Source organism: Rosa chinensis, chromosome 3, assembly GCF_002994745.2.
Source record: "Rosa chinensis cultivar Old Blush chromosome 3, RchiOBHm-V2, whole genome shotgun sequence".
Classification (NCBI taxonomy): domain Eukaryota; kingdom Viridiplantae; phylum Streptophyta; class Magnoliopsida; order Rosales; family Rosaceae; genus Rosa; species Rosa chinensis.
The window spans coordinates 17,816,901-17,834,352 of NC_037090.1; the positions used below are offsets into that span (position 1 = coordinate 17,816,901).

The 17,452-nt window shown below is 43.0% G+C and overlaps 1 protein-coding gene across 1 annotated transcript; it reads right to left on the reverse strand.

Moving 5' to 3' along the window:
• Window positions 1-1,826: 1,826 nt before the first annotated feature.
• On the reverse strand, window positions 1,827-2,842 carry LOC112195260 (peroxiredoxin-2E-2, chloroplastic). The gene has a single exon (XM_024335633.2). It carries the CDS (start codon window positions 2,711-2,713, stop codon window positions 2,018-2,020), a length of 696 nt encoding a protein of 231 aa, XP_024191401.1. The 5' UTR covers window positions 2,714-2,842; the 3' UTR covers window positions 1,827-2,017.
• Between the last annotated feature and the right edge of the window lie 14,610 nt (window positions 2,843-17,452).

Genomic DNA, 17,452 nt, shown 5'->3' on the forward strand with positions numbered 1-17,452 from the left:
GGTTGTATAGATCGATGCCATTAATATAACCATTGTAACCTCTGCCATTGTTTCCACCATTCCACTAGTTGATTCTGGTAAACTTGTTTGTGCCACCATAGTTTTGTCTTGCTGCCTCCATAATTCCTGTTGTTCCATATCCTCCATTGAAGTTGTTCCAGCCACCACCATCAGAGTCACATCTGCCATTGTTGTCATGAGCTAGCGTTAGAAAGTAGGATTTAGTAGACTGGTCTCTTCAGAAACTTTGACTCCAACAGCACTTAGCTGATCCCTAGCATGCTTAATCCTGTGAAGGTACTTTTCAATAGCATCTTGTGCCCTTCTGTATGGTCTGAAGATCAGTTTTGAGTTAAATGATAAATTGCCCTGAACACAGTAGAATACCTTTCATGCTGACTAAGCTATATGCTTCATTAGTTCATTGAAGTTCTGCTTGCAACTACATATTGCATTGCTTGATCCGACAAAGTTGCTTTGAGTAGACGACGTAAAGCCTTACCTATTCGCACCCACTCTTTATAAGCAGTAGTGACCTCAGCTGCCACACCTTCGTCTTTTGTGATGAAAAATTTGGGAGGACAGGGGTATTTAACTATGTACCATCGAAGTAACCTTACAGGTCATTGCCCTCTGGCACAAAACAGAGCTGAAAGCTCCATTTCAATTAATAAAATTGGAGTCATCCAATTTGATTGGGATAAAGACTCAGAAGTGAGTTAATGTGAGCTCGAGTTGCAGCCATTGAAACTGATTTTATCCAAGTAGATTAACCAACCAGAAATGACACTGTTGTGTACTATGAGCATACAAGCTAGAACAAGAACAGAGAAAGTTCAGTGATACAACTGTATTTGAGTGTGTAGGAAGAACCTCACAAGAGATAAATAGACAACCACTCAATCTTCAATACAAATATGAACACCAGTGTATTTACTACTTTTCACCCATCATCAACCCTTTGTCGGATTTAGGCAAATCCCTAGTATGATTCTTTCACCAGAGTAACCCTTCGTGGGATTCCTAGCATAACAGTACCCTTTTTGGGATAAAAATTACATTTCTGTGGATCAAGCATACTAGGGATCAGCTCAGTGCTGTTGGAGTAAAATTTGATTTGTTTTCTTGATCCTTTGGACGAAAGCACTCTGCTGGGTTGACACTGACACTGAGAGACGTGAAATAATACAACAGAAGGATTGCTGGAAATTCGATATAACTGAGTTTTAAAATAATATGAAAATTCCCTATGGCCACTTGTCTTACTAACCCATTCAACTGAACAGCAATTATCTTCTTCCGAAGACTATGTTTTGTTTTTGCAGTATGAGGAGTAAGCAAAGGAAACAATGGTTAGATGAGGCATGGAGAGCCTTCTTGAATTGATGTGAAGCAGAATCAAGGTAACTGCAAGCATCTCTTTTGCTTTTGGGCAGTGACTTGTGTCTGCTTCTAAACATGAGTTGCATTAGAACTTGCTAGACATAGCTGCCCGAATGCCCTTCACTACGTGATAAATGTAGTTGTGGATCAGGTGGTTTTCGTTTGTGTATGAGAGCAATATGCAAAAGGCATCAGCATGTGAGCAACTTGAGTATGGCATGTTTATCAGTTGAACCAATATCCTAGCGTACTCTAGTATGCAGAGGATGAACCCGGCCAGAATGATCTGCTAGTGTCCACTATTCAGTAAGCTCAAGATTGCCCTTACTTCCTAATCTGTATAGTAAAAGGCACTGAGCTTCATGTCTTAGCAAGCATCTAAAAAACCAACTTTTACTATACCTTCGAAACCTTTGCTTTTTCCATCTTTGTCGAACCTTAAATGTTTAACTTTATGCATCATTGATTATATGAAAATCAAAACCCAAAAGTGCACAAAATCCAGCATTTCACAAAAACAAAAACCCTACAGGGATTGCATCGCATCCATTATTATGAAACAAAACTAGAATCTCGTGCATGGACATACGTATTCTCTACTAAAACCACAGCCAAAACACATAAAACCTCAAAATCACAGAACTTTGAGAATATCATCAGCTCCACTGGAAGTGAAAGCACCACCTTCCTCCAAGTTCAACACCTTCACGACTCCATCTTCAGCCAAAAGCGAGTACCTTCTGGACCTGACTCCCAATCCCACCGGCTTATCACTCAAATCGAGCTCGACCCCGATGGCCTTGGTGAAGTTCCCATTCCCATCGGACAACAAAAGTACCTCGTCTCCGATCTTGAGGCTCTCCTTCCACGCCTTCATCACGAAGGCGTCGTTGACCGAAATGCAAGCGATGGTGTCGACCCCCTTGGCCTTGAGCTCGGCGGACTTCTCCACGAATCCGGGAACGTGCTTCTGGGAACAGGTGGGGGTGAAGGCGCCGGGGACGGCGAAGAGGACGGCCTTCTTGGACTTGGTCAGCTCAGAGACAGTGACGGTCTGGACGTCGCCGGCGGCGTCGAGGTAGGAGAGGGTGGACTCTGGGAGCTTGTCGCCGACGGAGATGGTGGCAGAGATGGGTTTGGCGGCGGTGGTGGAGAATTTGAGGGGTTTGGGGTGGGTCTGGTGTTTGAGAGAGAAAGGGGCGTAGGAGGATTTTGAAGAGAAGGGTTTGGCGGAGAAGAGGGAGGCTTTGGTTGTGGTGGTGGTGGTGGAGGAGAGGGAGAGGGATCTGGGGGCTGCGAGGAGCCTTGAGATGGTGAGAGAGGCTGCCATGTTGCTTTGTTTCAGAGAGAGAGAGAGTGAGGGAGTGAGAGTGAGGGAGAGGGTTTGTGAAGGAGTAGGGTTGGGAATGAACGAGGGGTTTGGTTTTGGTGGGTTTGGGGCGAAGGGAACAATGAGAGGTTAGGAAGGGATTTTGTCAAGGGAGATAGGAGGACTTGGACCCTTCCGGTACCGGCACGGGGCATCTTAGCCTCTTAGGAATCCCAAAATTTAACAGTGGTTCATGGTATTCATGTAATATTTACTGTTTTTAAATTTTAATTTATGGGGTAATTAAAAAAGGGGGGTGAAATTTAGTAATTTACATACCCCTCTTTACATTCTACACACCCTTCCTAATTTTTTAATATTTTCTGATATCCACTTGAATTTGTTTCCCATATTACCCTTCTTCTCCAACATTTTTCTTCTCTCTCTCTCTCTCGTGCTCCTACCGACAAACAGATTTCATCTTTGTCGTCCAGCCACGACACGACTGCGGACCTCCATCAATCGAAGCGTCTCTTCATCGTCGACCTCTTGGTGGTCTCGAATCATCCAGGCATTGGCTGTAGAAAGAGAATCGAAGGCTCGAAGTTCATGATCCTCTGACGTTTTCTGGGCAAGTTCCGGCAACCCCGCGACGGCCAACCGGTACCGTTCTCTTCGTCTCGACGTCGCCGTCACACTTCTTGTGGTAGTTCATTCAATTGTCGACGACGAGAAATTTTTGGAGCTCCGGCGGTCATCATCGAATTCCGGTCACCGATGACTTGCATGTGGGAAACAAATACAAATACAAACACCCATTTCTTGGATTTGCTACTAAATCCAAGAGAATGTAAAGAGGAGAAGAAGGGTGAATAGAAAGTTGGGCGAATTTGTTTCTCGGTGCCACTTGGATTCGGTGATGAAAAAATGAAGCCCAAATGTGATGGAATTGTTGAATCTAGGGGTTTGCTATCGTTTTCAGCTTGAAATGAGGTTTTAATTTTTGATTTTTAGTGTTGGATTGGTGGAGAACGGATCGCTGAGTGTTTTTATTGATTGTTTGATGCATGTTTGGGTTAGATCAATGTGAAATGACTAGTTTTTTGTAACTGGAAATGTGCTTTTGGTTTCTGGTGGATGTGGATTTTATTGTGTTTTTCGGTTTTCGATTTTGAATCTTGGGAGTATTATGAGAAAGAAAAAAAAAGGATATTCGTTTTGATTCTGTTGCTTTATGATTGAAGTGATATTCGTTTTGATTATGTTGCTTTCCACCAACAGTATTTCGATTTTCAAGTAATTAGATGCAAGTCTCGATGCTGCCTTTTGTGCCTGTATTTTTTTCATGGTTCTGTCAGCTGGAGAGCTTCGAGGTTTGATGAAAATCCAAGTCTCCAAGGTCTGAAGGAGGGTGGCGGATCTTGACAAAGCAACCAATATAAAGCCTTCTTGGATAAGCTAGTGGCCTGTAAGTTTCTCTGCTATCAACATGTTGAAGGGTAAATAGTTTGATTCACTGCTGAGAGTATTTAGTTGGAGAAGAAGGGTAATATGGGAAACAAATACAAGAGGAGATCAGAAAATATTAAAAAATTAGGAAGGGTGTGTAGAATGTAAAGAGGGGAGTGCAAATTTCACCCCCCTTAAAAAAGTCATGGTTAAAGTAATTAAAGTAAGGGATTGGGGCCGTGACCACTTACCCAATTTCAGCTTAAAAATTGCCCACTTACTTCACTAAGAGTTTTTTAACCTCATTTACCCAATCCAACATCTATTGTCAGTTTTGCCCCTATTGATTAAATTGAAACTCTCTCTCTCTCTCTCTCTCTCTCTCTCTCTCTCTCTCTCTCTCTCTCTCTCTCTCTCTCTCTCTCTCTCTCTCTCTCTCTCTCTCTCTCTCTCTCTCTCTCCCTCCCCTCCCTCCCTCCCTCCCTCCCTCTCTCTATCCCTCCAACACGACGCCGACTCTCGCCATCGTTGCGTCGAAACTCATCGTCGTGCTCTCCGCGGCCAGGCTCAACGCCAAGCCGACTGTCCTCGTTGCTGAGAAGCTCGGTGAGGCCAGGCTGGACCTTCTGAAGGAGTCGACGACCACCAGTAGAATCGGGTACGTCTTCGATTTGCTTCTGTCTCTCACACCGGCGACTGATCATCACGGCAATCGCAACTTGATTGTATCTTCGGTCTCAGGCTACAACCGGAGTCGTTGCAATCGGAGTCAAATCAGTGTGAAGGCAAATGGTCAACCGAAGTCATTGCAAAATGATTGGAATTGTGGGCAAAATAGTCAATCAGAGTAGAGATTAATATGTTCTGGCCGTTTTCGAGATTTATCAATTTGACAGCTGTAACCGAAGTCTTTGCAAAATGGCTGGTGAAGACATGGGTGCCCAAATCAGTTTTTTTTTTTTTTTAAGTAATGGCAAAAGGAAAGAAGAAACAAAGTTAGAATGTCTATTCGGGGGCCTGGGCTTTTCTGGCAGGGCTCGGATGACGTCACTCTGTTGGACGGCGTCTTTTTTTTTTGGTAAATTTGGCAAAAGGCTTATAAGGAAAGAAGAATAAAAAAAGTTTTATTGAGTAGTTATACATGTCTATTGCGGGGCAATAATAAGATTATTGGATGCAATAATATGATTATTGGGAGGCAATTATATGAGTATTGGTGGACAATAATATGCATATAAATTGATCAATTGTGTCTGTAGTGTATTCATTTTGGTTTTAGGAGTTTATGCAATTCACTAGAGGGCAATAATATGATTATTGAGAGGCAATAATATGAATATAGGAGGGCAATAATATGATTACTGAGGGCAATAATATAGTTACTGAGTATTATTAGGGGGCAATAAATTCAGACGCCGGAATCCGGTCACCAGTCCGGTAGCCGGATTATGGATTCTGGTGACCGATCGCCGGATTCCGATCATCGGTTGCCAGATTCCGGTCACAAGTCGCCGGAGTCCTCCATCGGAGTCAAGCAAGGTCTCCAATGACTTCTTTCTCTAAGTGACAAAGAAGGAGAGGGCAAAATTGTCCCAAAAATAAATAAAAATGAATTAAAAAATACTTAATTGGGTATTAGGGAAATAATCTCTTAGAGTGTTTGGGTAAGTGGGCAATCTCTTAGAGTGTTTGGGTAAGTGGGCAATTTTTAAGCTAAAATTAGGTAAATGATCACTTCCCCTAAGGGATTTTGACCATTTACTCTAGTTCTGGGGACTTTTTTCTCCTTATACCACCAACTCTTTTTTTTTCCCACTTAACCATAAAAACTCTAATAAGATGGATGGTTCTATTCATACCTCCAAATTTTCTATGTGGACCTCTCTTGATATTTTTGCACAACAAACTTCCAACTTTGCCCTTTTTTTTCTTCTTCCCCTTCTCCAACTTATAGTCTTCTACCTGCAAACCTATGTGGATGTGCTACGGTTCTCTCTCTCTCTCTCTCTCTCTCTCTCTCTCTCTCTCTCTCTCTCTCTCTCTCTCTCTCTCACACACACACACACACACCAAGATTAGCATCATTGGTGTGAAGCAAGATGTTTATGGCTGTAGGATTTTGATAAAAATCTCTCATCAATTTCACATGCACTCAATCATAACTAATTTCCAGATTATCAATCCTTGATTGTGATTAGTAATCTCAATCAAAAGACAAAAGGAAAATCAAAATGATAATTGCAGAAGACCCAAACGGTTTGTACATATGAGGAGAAAAAGAAAGCTAATCCAAACAGTTTTGAAAGGGCTAACCCAGATAAGATTTAATTAACTAGACAATACTTCATTAGCAGCACGATTTTTACATACGAGGAAAGAAATAAAGCTATGAGTGACTGAAAAGTAACGACCCGAACTGTGTTGAATTGGTTTTTTTTTTTCCTACAGTTTATATAGGGGTAAAATAGAGATTAATTTTTTTCAAAAATCAAGAGAGGTCTAAATAGCAAATTTGGAGGTATGAATAGAACCACCCATAAGATATTCCCTAATACCTCTTTGTTACATAGAGAGAGAGAGAGAGAGAGATAGAGAGAGAGAGAAGCCATAAGAGACTTCGTCAGACTTATCTGAAAACCTAGCCGGAGGTCGTCGGAGATCTCATAGATTACCAGAGAGGTTTATTGCCCTCTCAATAAACCTTTATTGGGCCTCAATAAACCTTTATTGGGGGATAATAAAAGTTTATGAAACCTCGCTGGAGGTCCCCAAAAAAGTTGTTGGAGATCTCATAGGGGGCCAGAGAGGTTTATTGCGCTCCCCAATAAACCTTTCGGTCCCCAAAATCAGAACTAATCTTCATAAAATTAGACAAATAAAACTTTAATTAAGGAAAAGAACGAGGAGACTATATCAATTTAAAACATTTATTGCTCCCTAGTAGACATTTATTGCCCCCTAATAGACCTTTATTGCCCCCAATAAAACTTTTTTTTTTCCTTTTTCTTTCCTTCTACCCCCATGTAAAAAAAAAAAAAAAAAAAAAAACTATCTGCTTTCTTGCTCTCTGCGAATACCGAAACAAGGTACTAAGTTCCTTTAATTCTTCACCCCCATCAGGCCACATCTAGCCCAATTCATTTTCACCTATTCGACTTTCTATTTGCTGATCAGGATGCCTCCACGTTGTGGGTGATGGTGCAGCTCGACTCGCACCCGAAGGTTCTAGCCAAGGTCCGGGAAGAGGTCGCTCGAGTTTTGGACCCAGAGTCGGATGAACTGATCATGGCAGACCAACTGGCGCGGATGAGGTACACGCACGCCGTGGCGCGTGAAGTCGTGAGGTACCACTCTCCTGCCACCATGGTCCCTCACTTTGCGGCTATTGACTTTTCATTTTTTGAGACGTGAGTTCGACTAGTACGCCAACGCAGTATTCCGCCGGTGAGTGGTGGATCAAGTGAGAGGGATGAGAGAGAGAGAGAGAGAGAGAGAGAGAGAGAGAGAGAGAATTCTGATTCCTCGCTGTGCCGAACTTGAGAACGACTACCTGCAGAGCAGTAGTGAGTGAGTACTCACTAAAGCCTCCGTCATGGAGTGAGCCAGGTTCGGAGGCGTCTGGTTCTGAATCCCGAGGGGGGGGGGAGAGAGACAGAGAGAGAATGTGTGTGTATGGCATGACAGTGGCTGTAGTTTATTAATTAGGCTGATGGCATGTTTATCATTTCTCTTTAAATTGGGTTAATGGAACAAAATTCTGTTGTTTGGATAAGTGGGTAATTTTGGCCAATTTTAGTGCTTTGAGTCAAAGACCTTTAAAGTAAAGCAAGTTCTATTTCAAGGTTGTACCTAGACAAAAAAAACTCTCTCAACATAAGAGAGCGGTAGAGGCCGTCACTTGGGTTCTTGGCAGTGTCGTTTGAATCTTGGTCACAGACTTTGGCCAAGTTTTGGGTTTCCTCTCTTCTCTGGTGGAAAGGATTGTATGCACCGACAGTGCAAGTGCACTGTAGGTTATTTTAATCTCTAAAAAAATAAAAGTCACTCATCTAATCCACTCCTTTATATATTTTAGGAGCCGTGACCACTTACCCAATTTTAGCCTAAAAATTGCCTACTTATTCCACTAAGAGTTTTTTAACCCCATTTACCCAATCAAACAGTATTTGACAGTATTGCCCTCTCTCTCTCTCACGACTCTCCTTCTCCCAGACTCTCTCTCTCTATGAATTGTTCAACCACGGCTCTGAGATCCCCACCTCTGACAGCCAGCCTCAGAAACTCCACCTCATACTCCTTCAGCTACCTCTTCTGCTCCAAATTACACACGGTCGCGATGAATCGACCACGGTGCACTCGCCGGGTGCCGAGACTCATACCAGCTGATCCAGGGGCTCGCGTCGCAGCGCAAGCTAGTGGTGGCGATCTTGACTCGGTCGGCGGTGGGGATGTCGAGGTAGGCAAAGTGGCAATCGGTGGTGGTGAGCTAGTGGACGACGTTCTCGTTGCCGTGGAAGACGGGGAGGTTCTCGAGGGTGATGAGTTTGTGGAGATGAGACTGTGAGGTCTGGAACTCGGTTTGCTTGGTGGAGATGAAGAGTGTGGAGATCTGAATCTCATGGATCTGAGAAGGAAAGATTGAAGCTCGGTTTGCTTGCCCAATTTTGCTTGCTCGGTTTGCTCATGGATCTGAAGCTCGGTTTGCTTCACCGTAATCTTTTTTTTTTTTTTTTTTTTGCTCATGGATCTGAGAAGGAAAGATTAAAGCTCGGTTTGCTTGCCCCAATTTTGCTTGCTCGGTTTGCAAATGGATCTGAAGCTCAGTTTGCTTCACCGTAATTTTTTTTTTTTTTTTTTGTTGGTAAAATTGGGGCAGAATGCCCAGAAGGAAAGAAAACATATAAAAGTAAGAGTATTGGGAGGCAATAATAAGAGTATTGGGGGTGCAATAATATGATTACTGGGGGGCAATAATATGATCAATTGTGCATGTAGTGTATTCATTTTGGTTTTGGGAGTTTATACAATTCATTGGACGGAAATAATATGATTATTGGAGGCAATAATATGATTTTTGGGAGGCAATAATAAGAGTATTGAGGTGCAATAATATGATTACTGGAGGGCAATAATATGATCAATTGTGCATGTAGTGTATTCATTTTGGTTTTGGGAGTTTATACAATTCACTGGACAGAAATAATATGATTATTGGAGGCAATAATATGATTTTTGGGAGGCAATAATAAGAGTATTGGGGTGCAATAATATGATTATTGGGGGGCAATAATATGATTACTGGGGGGCAATAATAGCCGGATTCCAGATTCCGGTCATCGGTTGCAGGATTCCTGTTAAGGGTCGCGGGATTCCGGTCATCGGTTGCAGGATTCTGGTTACGGGTCGCAGGAGTTGGTTGCCGGCCATTGGTCACTGGAGTCCGTCAAGGTGGAGGATGACTTCTCCCTCTAAGTGAGAAAGAAGGAGAGGGCAAAAAAGTCCCAAAAATTAATAAAAAAGAATTAATTGGGTAAAGGGGAAATAATCCCTTAGAGTGTTTTGGGTAAACGGGGTTAAAAAATAGTTAGTGGAGCAAGTGGATAATTTTTAAGCAGAAATTGGGTAAATGATCATTTCCCCTATATTTTAATATCAAAAAAATTACATCCATTCATATTGCAAGTACCTATGCATTTACGGTGCATGGAATACACTTCCCTTCTCTGGCTACATGGGGACTAGTGACCAAAATCAATTTTCTTGTATTTTTTGTGGGTGCTTTGTTCGTCTACTTTTGGTTCAGAAGATACTAACTGTTAGAACTTTGTTGGAAATAAATTTCATATTGGAGACAAACCAATAAATTTCACATTGGAAACAAACCTCCCACTTGCATCATTTATATGTGTATACACATATAAATCCCATTAGGATCGGATGTCTTGTAAATATATCGTCTACTTTTGGTTCAGAAGATACTAACTGTTAGAACTTTGTTGGAAATAAATTTCACATTGGAGACGAACCAATAATTTCACATTGGAAACAAACCTCCCACTTGCATCATTTATATGTGTATACACATATAAATCCCATTAGGATCGGATGTCTTGTATATATGTTAGTTAGAGTTTCATCCCCATGGGCCTTGCCTCTTCACTTATCCATTTAATGTGTGTTGTGTATACACATCTAAAGGATGCAAAAGAGAGAGTTGTTTCCAATGTGGGACTTACTTCCAACAAACATTTTCTATTCAAACTCTGATACTGACTTAAACCCCCTCCAAAATTTGAATTCTGAATCTGCCACTGATGAGAAAGTCCCTGACAATCCACGTCTCGATGGCACAAGCATCTACAAACCCCTCGTAATCAAATTCCAATTCAGTAAAAAAAGTCTCATAGAGAAGATACCTCTCCTCCAATGAGAATCCCTCTGGACACTTTTATTTGATTTTTGCAGGTTAAACACCAATAGCAACCGTAAATTATTATTATTTTTTCCATTTTGATGTCTATGCTCCTTGAATTATTAAACCAAATCATGAGACTATCAGTTCCAAGTACCTGGCTGCTACTTGTAGCAAGCTTTACTCAGGCAAACACAAAAAGAAGACAAAATTATATGGCTGCTAGCCTGCTACATATATGATCGACCATTCCTAATCTTGAATATAGATTTGTAAACTACTGAAACACTATATGTATTATTTCATATAAAACTGAAGGTCATTCAAGCTCATTCAATAATTTCTTATATAATTGAATTGATTTATACCTCAATTGACTTGTTTGATACAAATATAAATTTGTTTCTCCGCTGTCCAAGTTCAGATCGAGTGCAGCGAGCTTTAACCACTACTTGAGCATGCAATGCCATGCGCATGAGGTATCCATTTTTGAATGACAAAATACAAATAGTCAATAGTCAAGGGCTGATATTTTGATAGAAAATTCATGTCCTTTTGGAAGAGGACCAATCAAATGAAGAAGACAATTTTCCAATGTGTGACAATAATAATTTGATAAAAAATAAAATATGGCCAAGAATTTAGAATTGACTTTGTTGAATGGCATGAACCTATTTATCCTTATTTTAACAATTTTGGTGGCTATTCGTAATAGTCAAAATATACAATCAATTTATTTTTTGTTTATGAAAACGACCACAACAACTTAAAAAATAAAGACTATATGACGATCAAAGCTGATAAAATTTTAGCATGAGATGTCGCAATAGCTAGAAAGATTCCATGTCCAAAAGCAATATGAGGAGAATATATATATATATATATATATATATGAGTGACGCATTTTAAGTTACCAGTAATTAAATTTACTTCTCTAAAATCACGTAGATCCATATTTTTTGAATTGCAAAATGCAAAATGATCAGTTTACTATTTGTATTAAAGAGAGGCCCCTTCTGTTGTCGTCAATGCATGACACAATGTTGACATAAGAAAAACCGCAGATCTTGCAGTTTGTTTATTGAGAGTCAACACTTGAGATGGCGCAGTGGCTTCTGGAGAGTAGATGGAGAGAATATGCCTCAGAAGGTCGGCATCTTATCAAAGTGATTAGGTGGACAAAATGGACATTGTCGTTTTCATTATTTAGGACTATTTTTGTAACAATCCTACACAATTTTTTGCATACAGAAAGTTCAAGTAGGAGGCAGGAGAAAGTGATATTACAACAACCATACATAAGTCCTCACATGATCTGATCCATGCATGTGATAATGGAAGTAAATGCATACTGACAAAATATATATATATATATATATATATATGTGTGTGTGTGTGTGTGTGAGAGAAAATACAGCACTTGTTAGCGGAGTTAATTAAGGTGATGTTTGTTTCACAAGACTATCTTCTTTCACCTTAAACAGTCTCGAACTCTTATAACCTGGCTTATTTCTAAAAGAGTCCTAATCCATGTTTGGTGCTCCAACTGTCAATAAGAAAGAACAACCACAGAAGCAAGAAGAACACCAGAATAAACCTTGATTGGTGGAGTTGAAAACTAACAGAGGAGAACCAACTCAATTAATAATTAACCAAGCCTTGAGGAACTATGCAAAAAACATAGACAAATCTCAACCTTTAACAAAAACCAGTCCTTAAACCCACAAAAAAAAAAAAAAATAGCACAAATGTAAAATTGATCACAAATCTTACCAGGTCAAGATACCCACACACCAAATTGATCAAAATTCTCTGCAAATCAAGCTACCTAGACACCAAATCCTTAAAATAGTTACAACTCATAAACAAATCATCTATAATACAAGAGATAGAGAAGGAAGAAGGTAGAGGGTTAAAGGGGAGAGTGAAAAATAATCAGTGCAAAGAGAGAGAACATGAAATTGAACCGAAGAGCAAATGAATGGAATGAGAGAGAGAGAGAGAGAGAGAATGATGAGGTTGAGGCGAAGCAGATCAAGCGAGAATGGATTTCAGCGTCTACAACACCAGATTCCACAATCCCGTGAGTTTTGGCGTCACTCTCGTAGACGGTGTGGCTTGTGTTTTGGGGACTGCAGAGTCTCATTTAACATAGTCCCGATTGTTGCCAAACACGGGCTACCTCGTGTTATGGTACCCAGTCCCGTCCAGTCCCTCATAATAAACATGCCCTAAAACTCTAGTTAGTGAAACAAATATTCTGAAAATAAAACTTGTTAAGAATGTAACTGTACATACCTCCAACAATATGGAGTATATTTACTACATCACCAAGCATAAGTAACACCCTCTTTGAGACACCCACAAGCCATGGTGAGGCCCAACCGAGACATGCATCTTGTAGCCCTATGTTCAAGCTACGCTACGGTATCCGGAAGTCGCAAATCCGTCGCCGGGAAGCCACCTTCCCCGCCTTGCCAACATGCCCTCACAAATCGGCTTTCTAGACTAGAATAGTAGTTTTGCATCCCACATCTAAGAAAATGTAAAGGAGAAGCATTCCTTCACCTATAAAAGGAATGCCTCCTCCCACTTAAACACCATTCAATACACTCCATTACACACTTTGTAATGCACTTGGGCCGCAAGGCTCGACACACTAGTATAAGCTTTCAAGTGGACGTAGTCTCCCGCTAAGGCGGGAGGTGAACCACTATACATCTTGTGTCGTTCTCTCTCTCTCTTACTTATCGTTAATTAGATCCCCACGGATCCAAGCATTAACATTGGCGCCGTCTGTGGGAAGCCAACACAAAGGCTTCGTCGCCTACCACGAACTTTGACCCGAAAGTGTCGAGTCAACGCTCGTTCAACATCAAATCAGGGGCCGGTCAATGCTTGGTCAACGCTGGAGATGGTTGGTCAACGCCCGGCGGAGGCGGTCAACGCCCATCAGGGGCCGGTCAACGCTGACCAAGGTTAGTCAACGCTGAACCTAAAAAAAAAAAAAAAAATTGAAAAATTGCCGCCAAACTTCTCTGGGCACCCAACCACCTCCGCCAAACTCTTCTTCTCCCCTCCGCTGAGTTCCAAATGCCGCCCAACTTGCAGCTCCGCCAGCTGCAACTCCTCTGCTCCGCCCGCCGGACTCAAGCTCAGACTCCGCTCCGCTGAACGCCAGCTCGGAACCTCCGCTCCGCCAAACCGCAACTGCAGCTCCACTAGCCATATCAGCAAGAAGGCTCCGCTCCGCTGCATTGCTCGCAGCATAGCTCGCTGGCAGCCTCCGCCGAACTCTTCCGGCACGACTCCGCTAGCTCACTGCTGCGCTCCGCCCAACTTCTCTGCTGCAGTTTCCCAAACCTCCGCTCCGCTGGCCAACCTCCGCCATACTAGCATTGATCAGATCCTCCGCTGAGATTTGAACCTCCGCCGACCACCAACTCTTCACCCCTCCGCCGTCCAAGGCCTCCGCTAGCCGGTATGAGTCTTCGCCGGACTATCGAGTCTCCGCCAGACTATCGAGTCTCCGCCGGACTCTTGCGTCTCCGCCGAACTCTTGCTTCTCCGCCGGACTCTCGAGTCTCCGCCGAACTCTTCAGCCACCGCCGGACTCTTCGGTCTCCGCCAGACTCTTGAGTCTCCGCCGGACTCTTGAGCACCAGCGGCAAAACCTCCGCCCACCAAGACTACCGCCAGCGAACTTCTTCCGCTGATGGTTATTAGCCAGCCATACTGGGCAGAGCACCATTTCTGGGCAGCGTTTCTATCTTACCTGCACACCAGGACATCTGGTTTACACACCCGCCGGTCTTACCCATCACAACTCTGCCCTCAATTATGCCATCGAACTGTAGGCTTGTACGGTGGCCAGAGAGCAACTTGAAAAGCTAAGTCTTTCATTCGTCCTCTCATTCCTTCTCATGCACCTCGCATCTCTATATATATGCTTACTGAGCTGCTAAGTTACTACCACCAGAACCATATGATTCATGTATAATTGGCAATCTCATCATCAATTAACTTGTTACACCTGTATACCCATGCAAGTGCGCAGCTCATCACCGCTTCATATATGGCTACCTTACACATATGTCTAATGCATGTCTGATAGCTAGCCACATGTCTCAGCAATTGGGCCATACTATCATTATAATTACTTGCTGCCTTGCGGTGTTTATAAGCATCTCTACTTCATATATATATATATGCCTTGATAAAATTTCAGTATCTCACATGCATGATCAGCTGGCAGTATTAAATGCTCCTCATTTTGTGCAAACTTAACTCATCATTGGTAATTCAATGATACCCCTTGTGTTAAGAATATGCATATACATTTGCTTAAGGTCATTCCAAGCTGACCTCGAACACTACGACTCACCACCAATTATGATGCACCGCATAATAACATGACCTTGCGATGAGTTTTATACTTATCCTTGACAATTGGTGATCATATGTCTAGTAAAACATGCACGACATGTAACCATGTCTTTCTTATGTCAATATAAATTTAAATTGAGCATGCCAAAGACTACCTCACATGTGCAGCGTACATTAGACACCTTTTGAAATAGGATATGTCTACCACCACGTGGTGCATACTAAGCTCAGGCTACGGTAACATGGTCACCATATTTCAATTTACCATTACACTTTAAATTATGCATATATCCCTACTTTAGGATATGCTTGCTGGTTCTTAAACAAATCCGCTATTTGTGTCACCTACATGACAAAGGTGCTAATCATTTCCCTTATCTTATGTTAACGAGGCACAAGCACCGTTTCAATCAACGAGATCATTAGCCTTCTAGTAAGGAATGTCACCGGAGCAATGAACCGTCATGCTCGGCCAACTCCGCTAGCCTCCAAATCTGCATAAGATAAGTCACTTTATCTTATCTTTTACGCTCTTTCAAATTGAGCTAATGTCATGCCAATCACATGCTTTTACTACCTCTAAGCATGCCTATAATATATCACACTTGATATGCTTTTACATGCTTCCATAAACTTTTGAGCATGCCAACAATATTTCGTAGATTTGGCAACACTTTCTAGATCTCACATACTAGATATGCCATGCTTCACATACCGATCTCAATGATCCTTTAGCATATCTACAAAAGTGCAAAAATGATATTAGCATCCACATTACAAGTACATGCTATACACATATACCATGCCTCTATTTTAATTGCAAAGTTAAATAAATGTGGGACACTCAAACAAAATTTTATTACTTGCTCTATTTTGTTTGCCATGTTTCATACAAGTACACACTGTATGAGTCTGTGGTCACCGCCAAGCGGTAAGGCAACGCCTCATAATGACAATGACCGCTACGCGGCATTGCAGTCAAGTTTCTCCTTCGAGAAAACAGCTAGGGACTAGTTAACACAGCCCACGGCAGCCATTGATCCGGCAGTTAACCCCGACGCTTGGGTATCTAAGATTGGGCTCACTACCCAACACCCTCTGCTCCGCGCAGCTCCCCTCACCAAACAATTTTCCGACCATCCGGAGGTCTATAGCCAGGAGTGGGGGACTCCTCGCAAGGCCTAGCAGGGGCCCACCCTAAAGGGCAAAAGCGTTCGCTCCAACCAATTCTAGATGGACGACGCACTCGCACTAATTATGCTTGATATACGGCACAAAGCTACGCTTTGGTATCAACCCGTGAGCACACCCTCCTTGACTGGGGACTTCGGGGACTTGTACATACAGCCCAACATAATTAGCAACGGTCACGCTCATGCCTCAGGGCATCACCTTCGAGCTACCCGTTAATGCCTTCCCGGCACCCCCGAGCTTTCCGCTCATGCCTTCCCGGCACCCCGAGCTTCCGCTCATGCCTTCCCGGCAACCCTTGAGCTTCCGCTCACGAGCTTTCCGCTCATGCCTTCCCGGCACCCACGAGCTTCCGCTCACGAGCTTTCCGCTCATGCCTTCCCGGCACCCACGAGCTTCCGCTCACGAGCTTACCGCTCATGCCTTCTCGGCAACCCTGGAGCTTCCGCTCACGAGCTTCCCGCTCATGCCTTCCCGGCAACTCACGAGTTTCCCGCTCATGCCTTCCCGGCAACCCAGAGCTTCCCGCTCATGCCTTCCCGGCACCCCCGAGCTTCCGCTCATGCCTTCCCGGCAACCCACGAGCTTCCCGCTCATGCCTTCCCGGCAACCCACGAGCTTCGGCTCATGCCTTCCCGGCACCCCCGAGCTTCCGCTCATGCCTTCCCAGCAACCCACGAGCTTCGGCTCAGGCCTTCCCGGCAACCCACGAACTTCGGCTCATGCCTTCCCGGCAACCCACGAGCTTCCCGCTCATGCCTTCCCGGCAACCCCGAGTGTTTCGCTCATGCCTGCCCGGCAATCCTCGAACTTTACACTCATGTCTACTCGACACACCACACGTTAATGGAACATTGAATTCTTCTACCATTTGTCGCTTGTGACAAATCGAATTCTTTTCACGTTCCATTAATACGAGCGACAACCAAACAAACACAAGCGTTCAAGCATTCAACACTCACGAATTACAAACGCTTACCTCCGCAACGCTCATACAACTTACATTTATCGTATGCAATCCATATGCTCACACGACCATACGCGTTCTCGAGTTTGTACGTCATAAGCGATCGTACTCGGCGCCATTCGAGTGTATACATCAACATGTATCATGCACCCCGTACGTTCGTATATGCCAACGCATATAAGTGCAACTCACATTTGTTGCCCAATGCAACGAGAATCCTACATATGCCTGTTTTTTGTCTTTGTTTTGCAGGTTCACGAGTCCCTTCTTGCTTACGGAGTTTGGGGACTTGTAGGGGCTCCGCGCCGCCCGGTTACTTATGCTTGATGACATCGTGGTTATAACTCCCCAACCA

Bases quoted from the DNA above. Each gene is read 5' to 3' on its own strand.
- LOC112195260 (XM_024335633.2), bottom strand. From the start codon at position 2,713: ATGGCAGCCTCTCTCACCATCTCAAGGCTCCTCGCAGCCCCCAGATCC.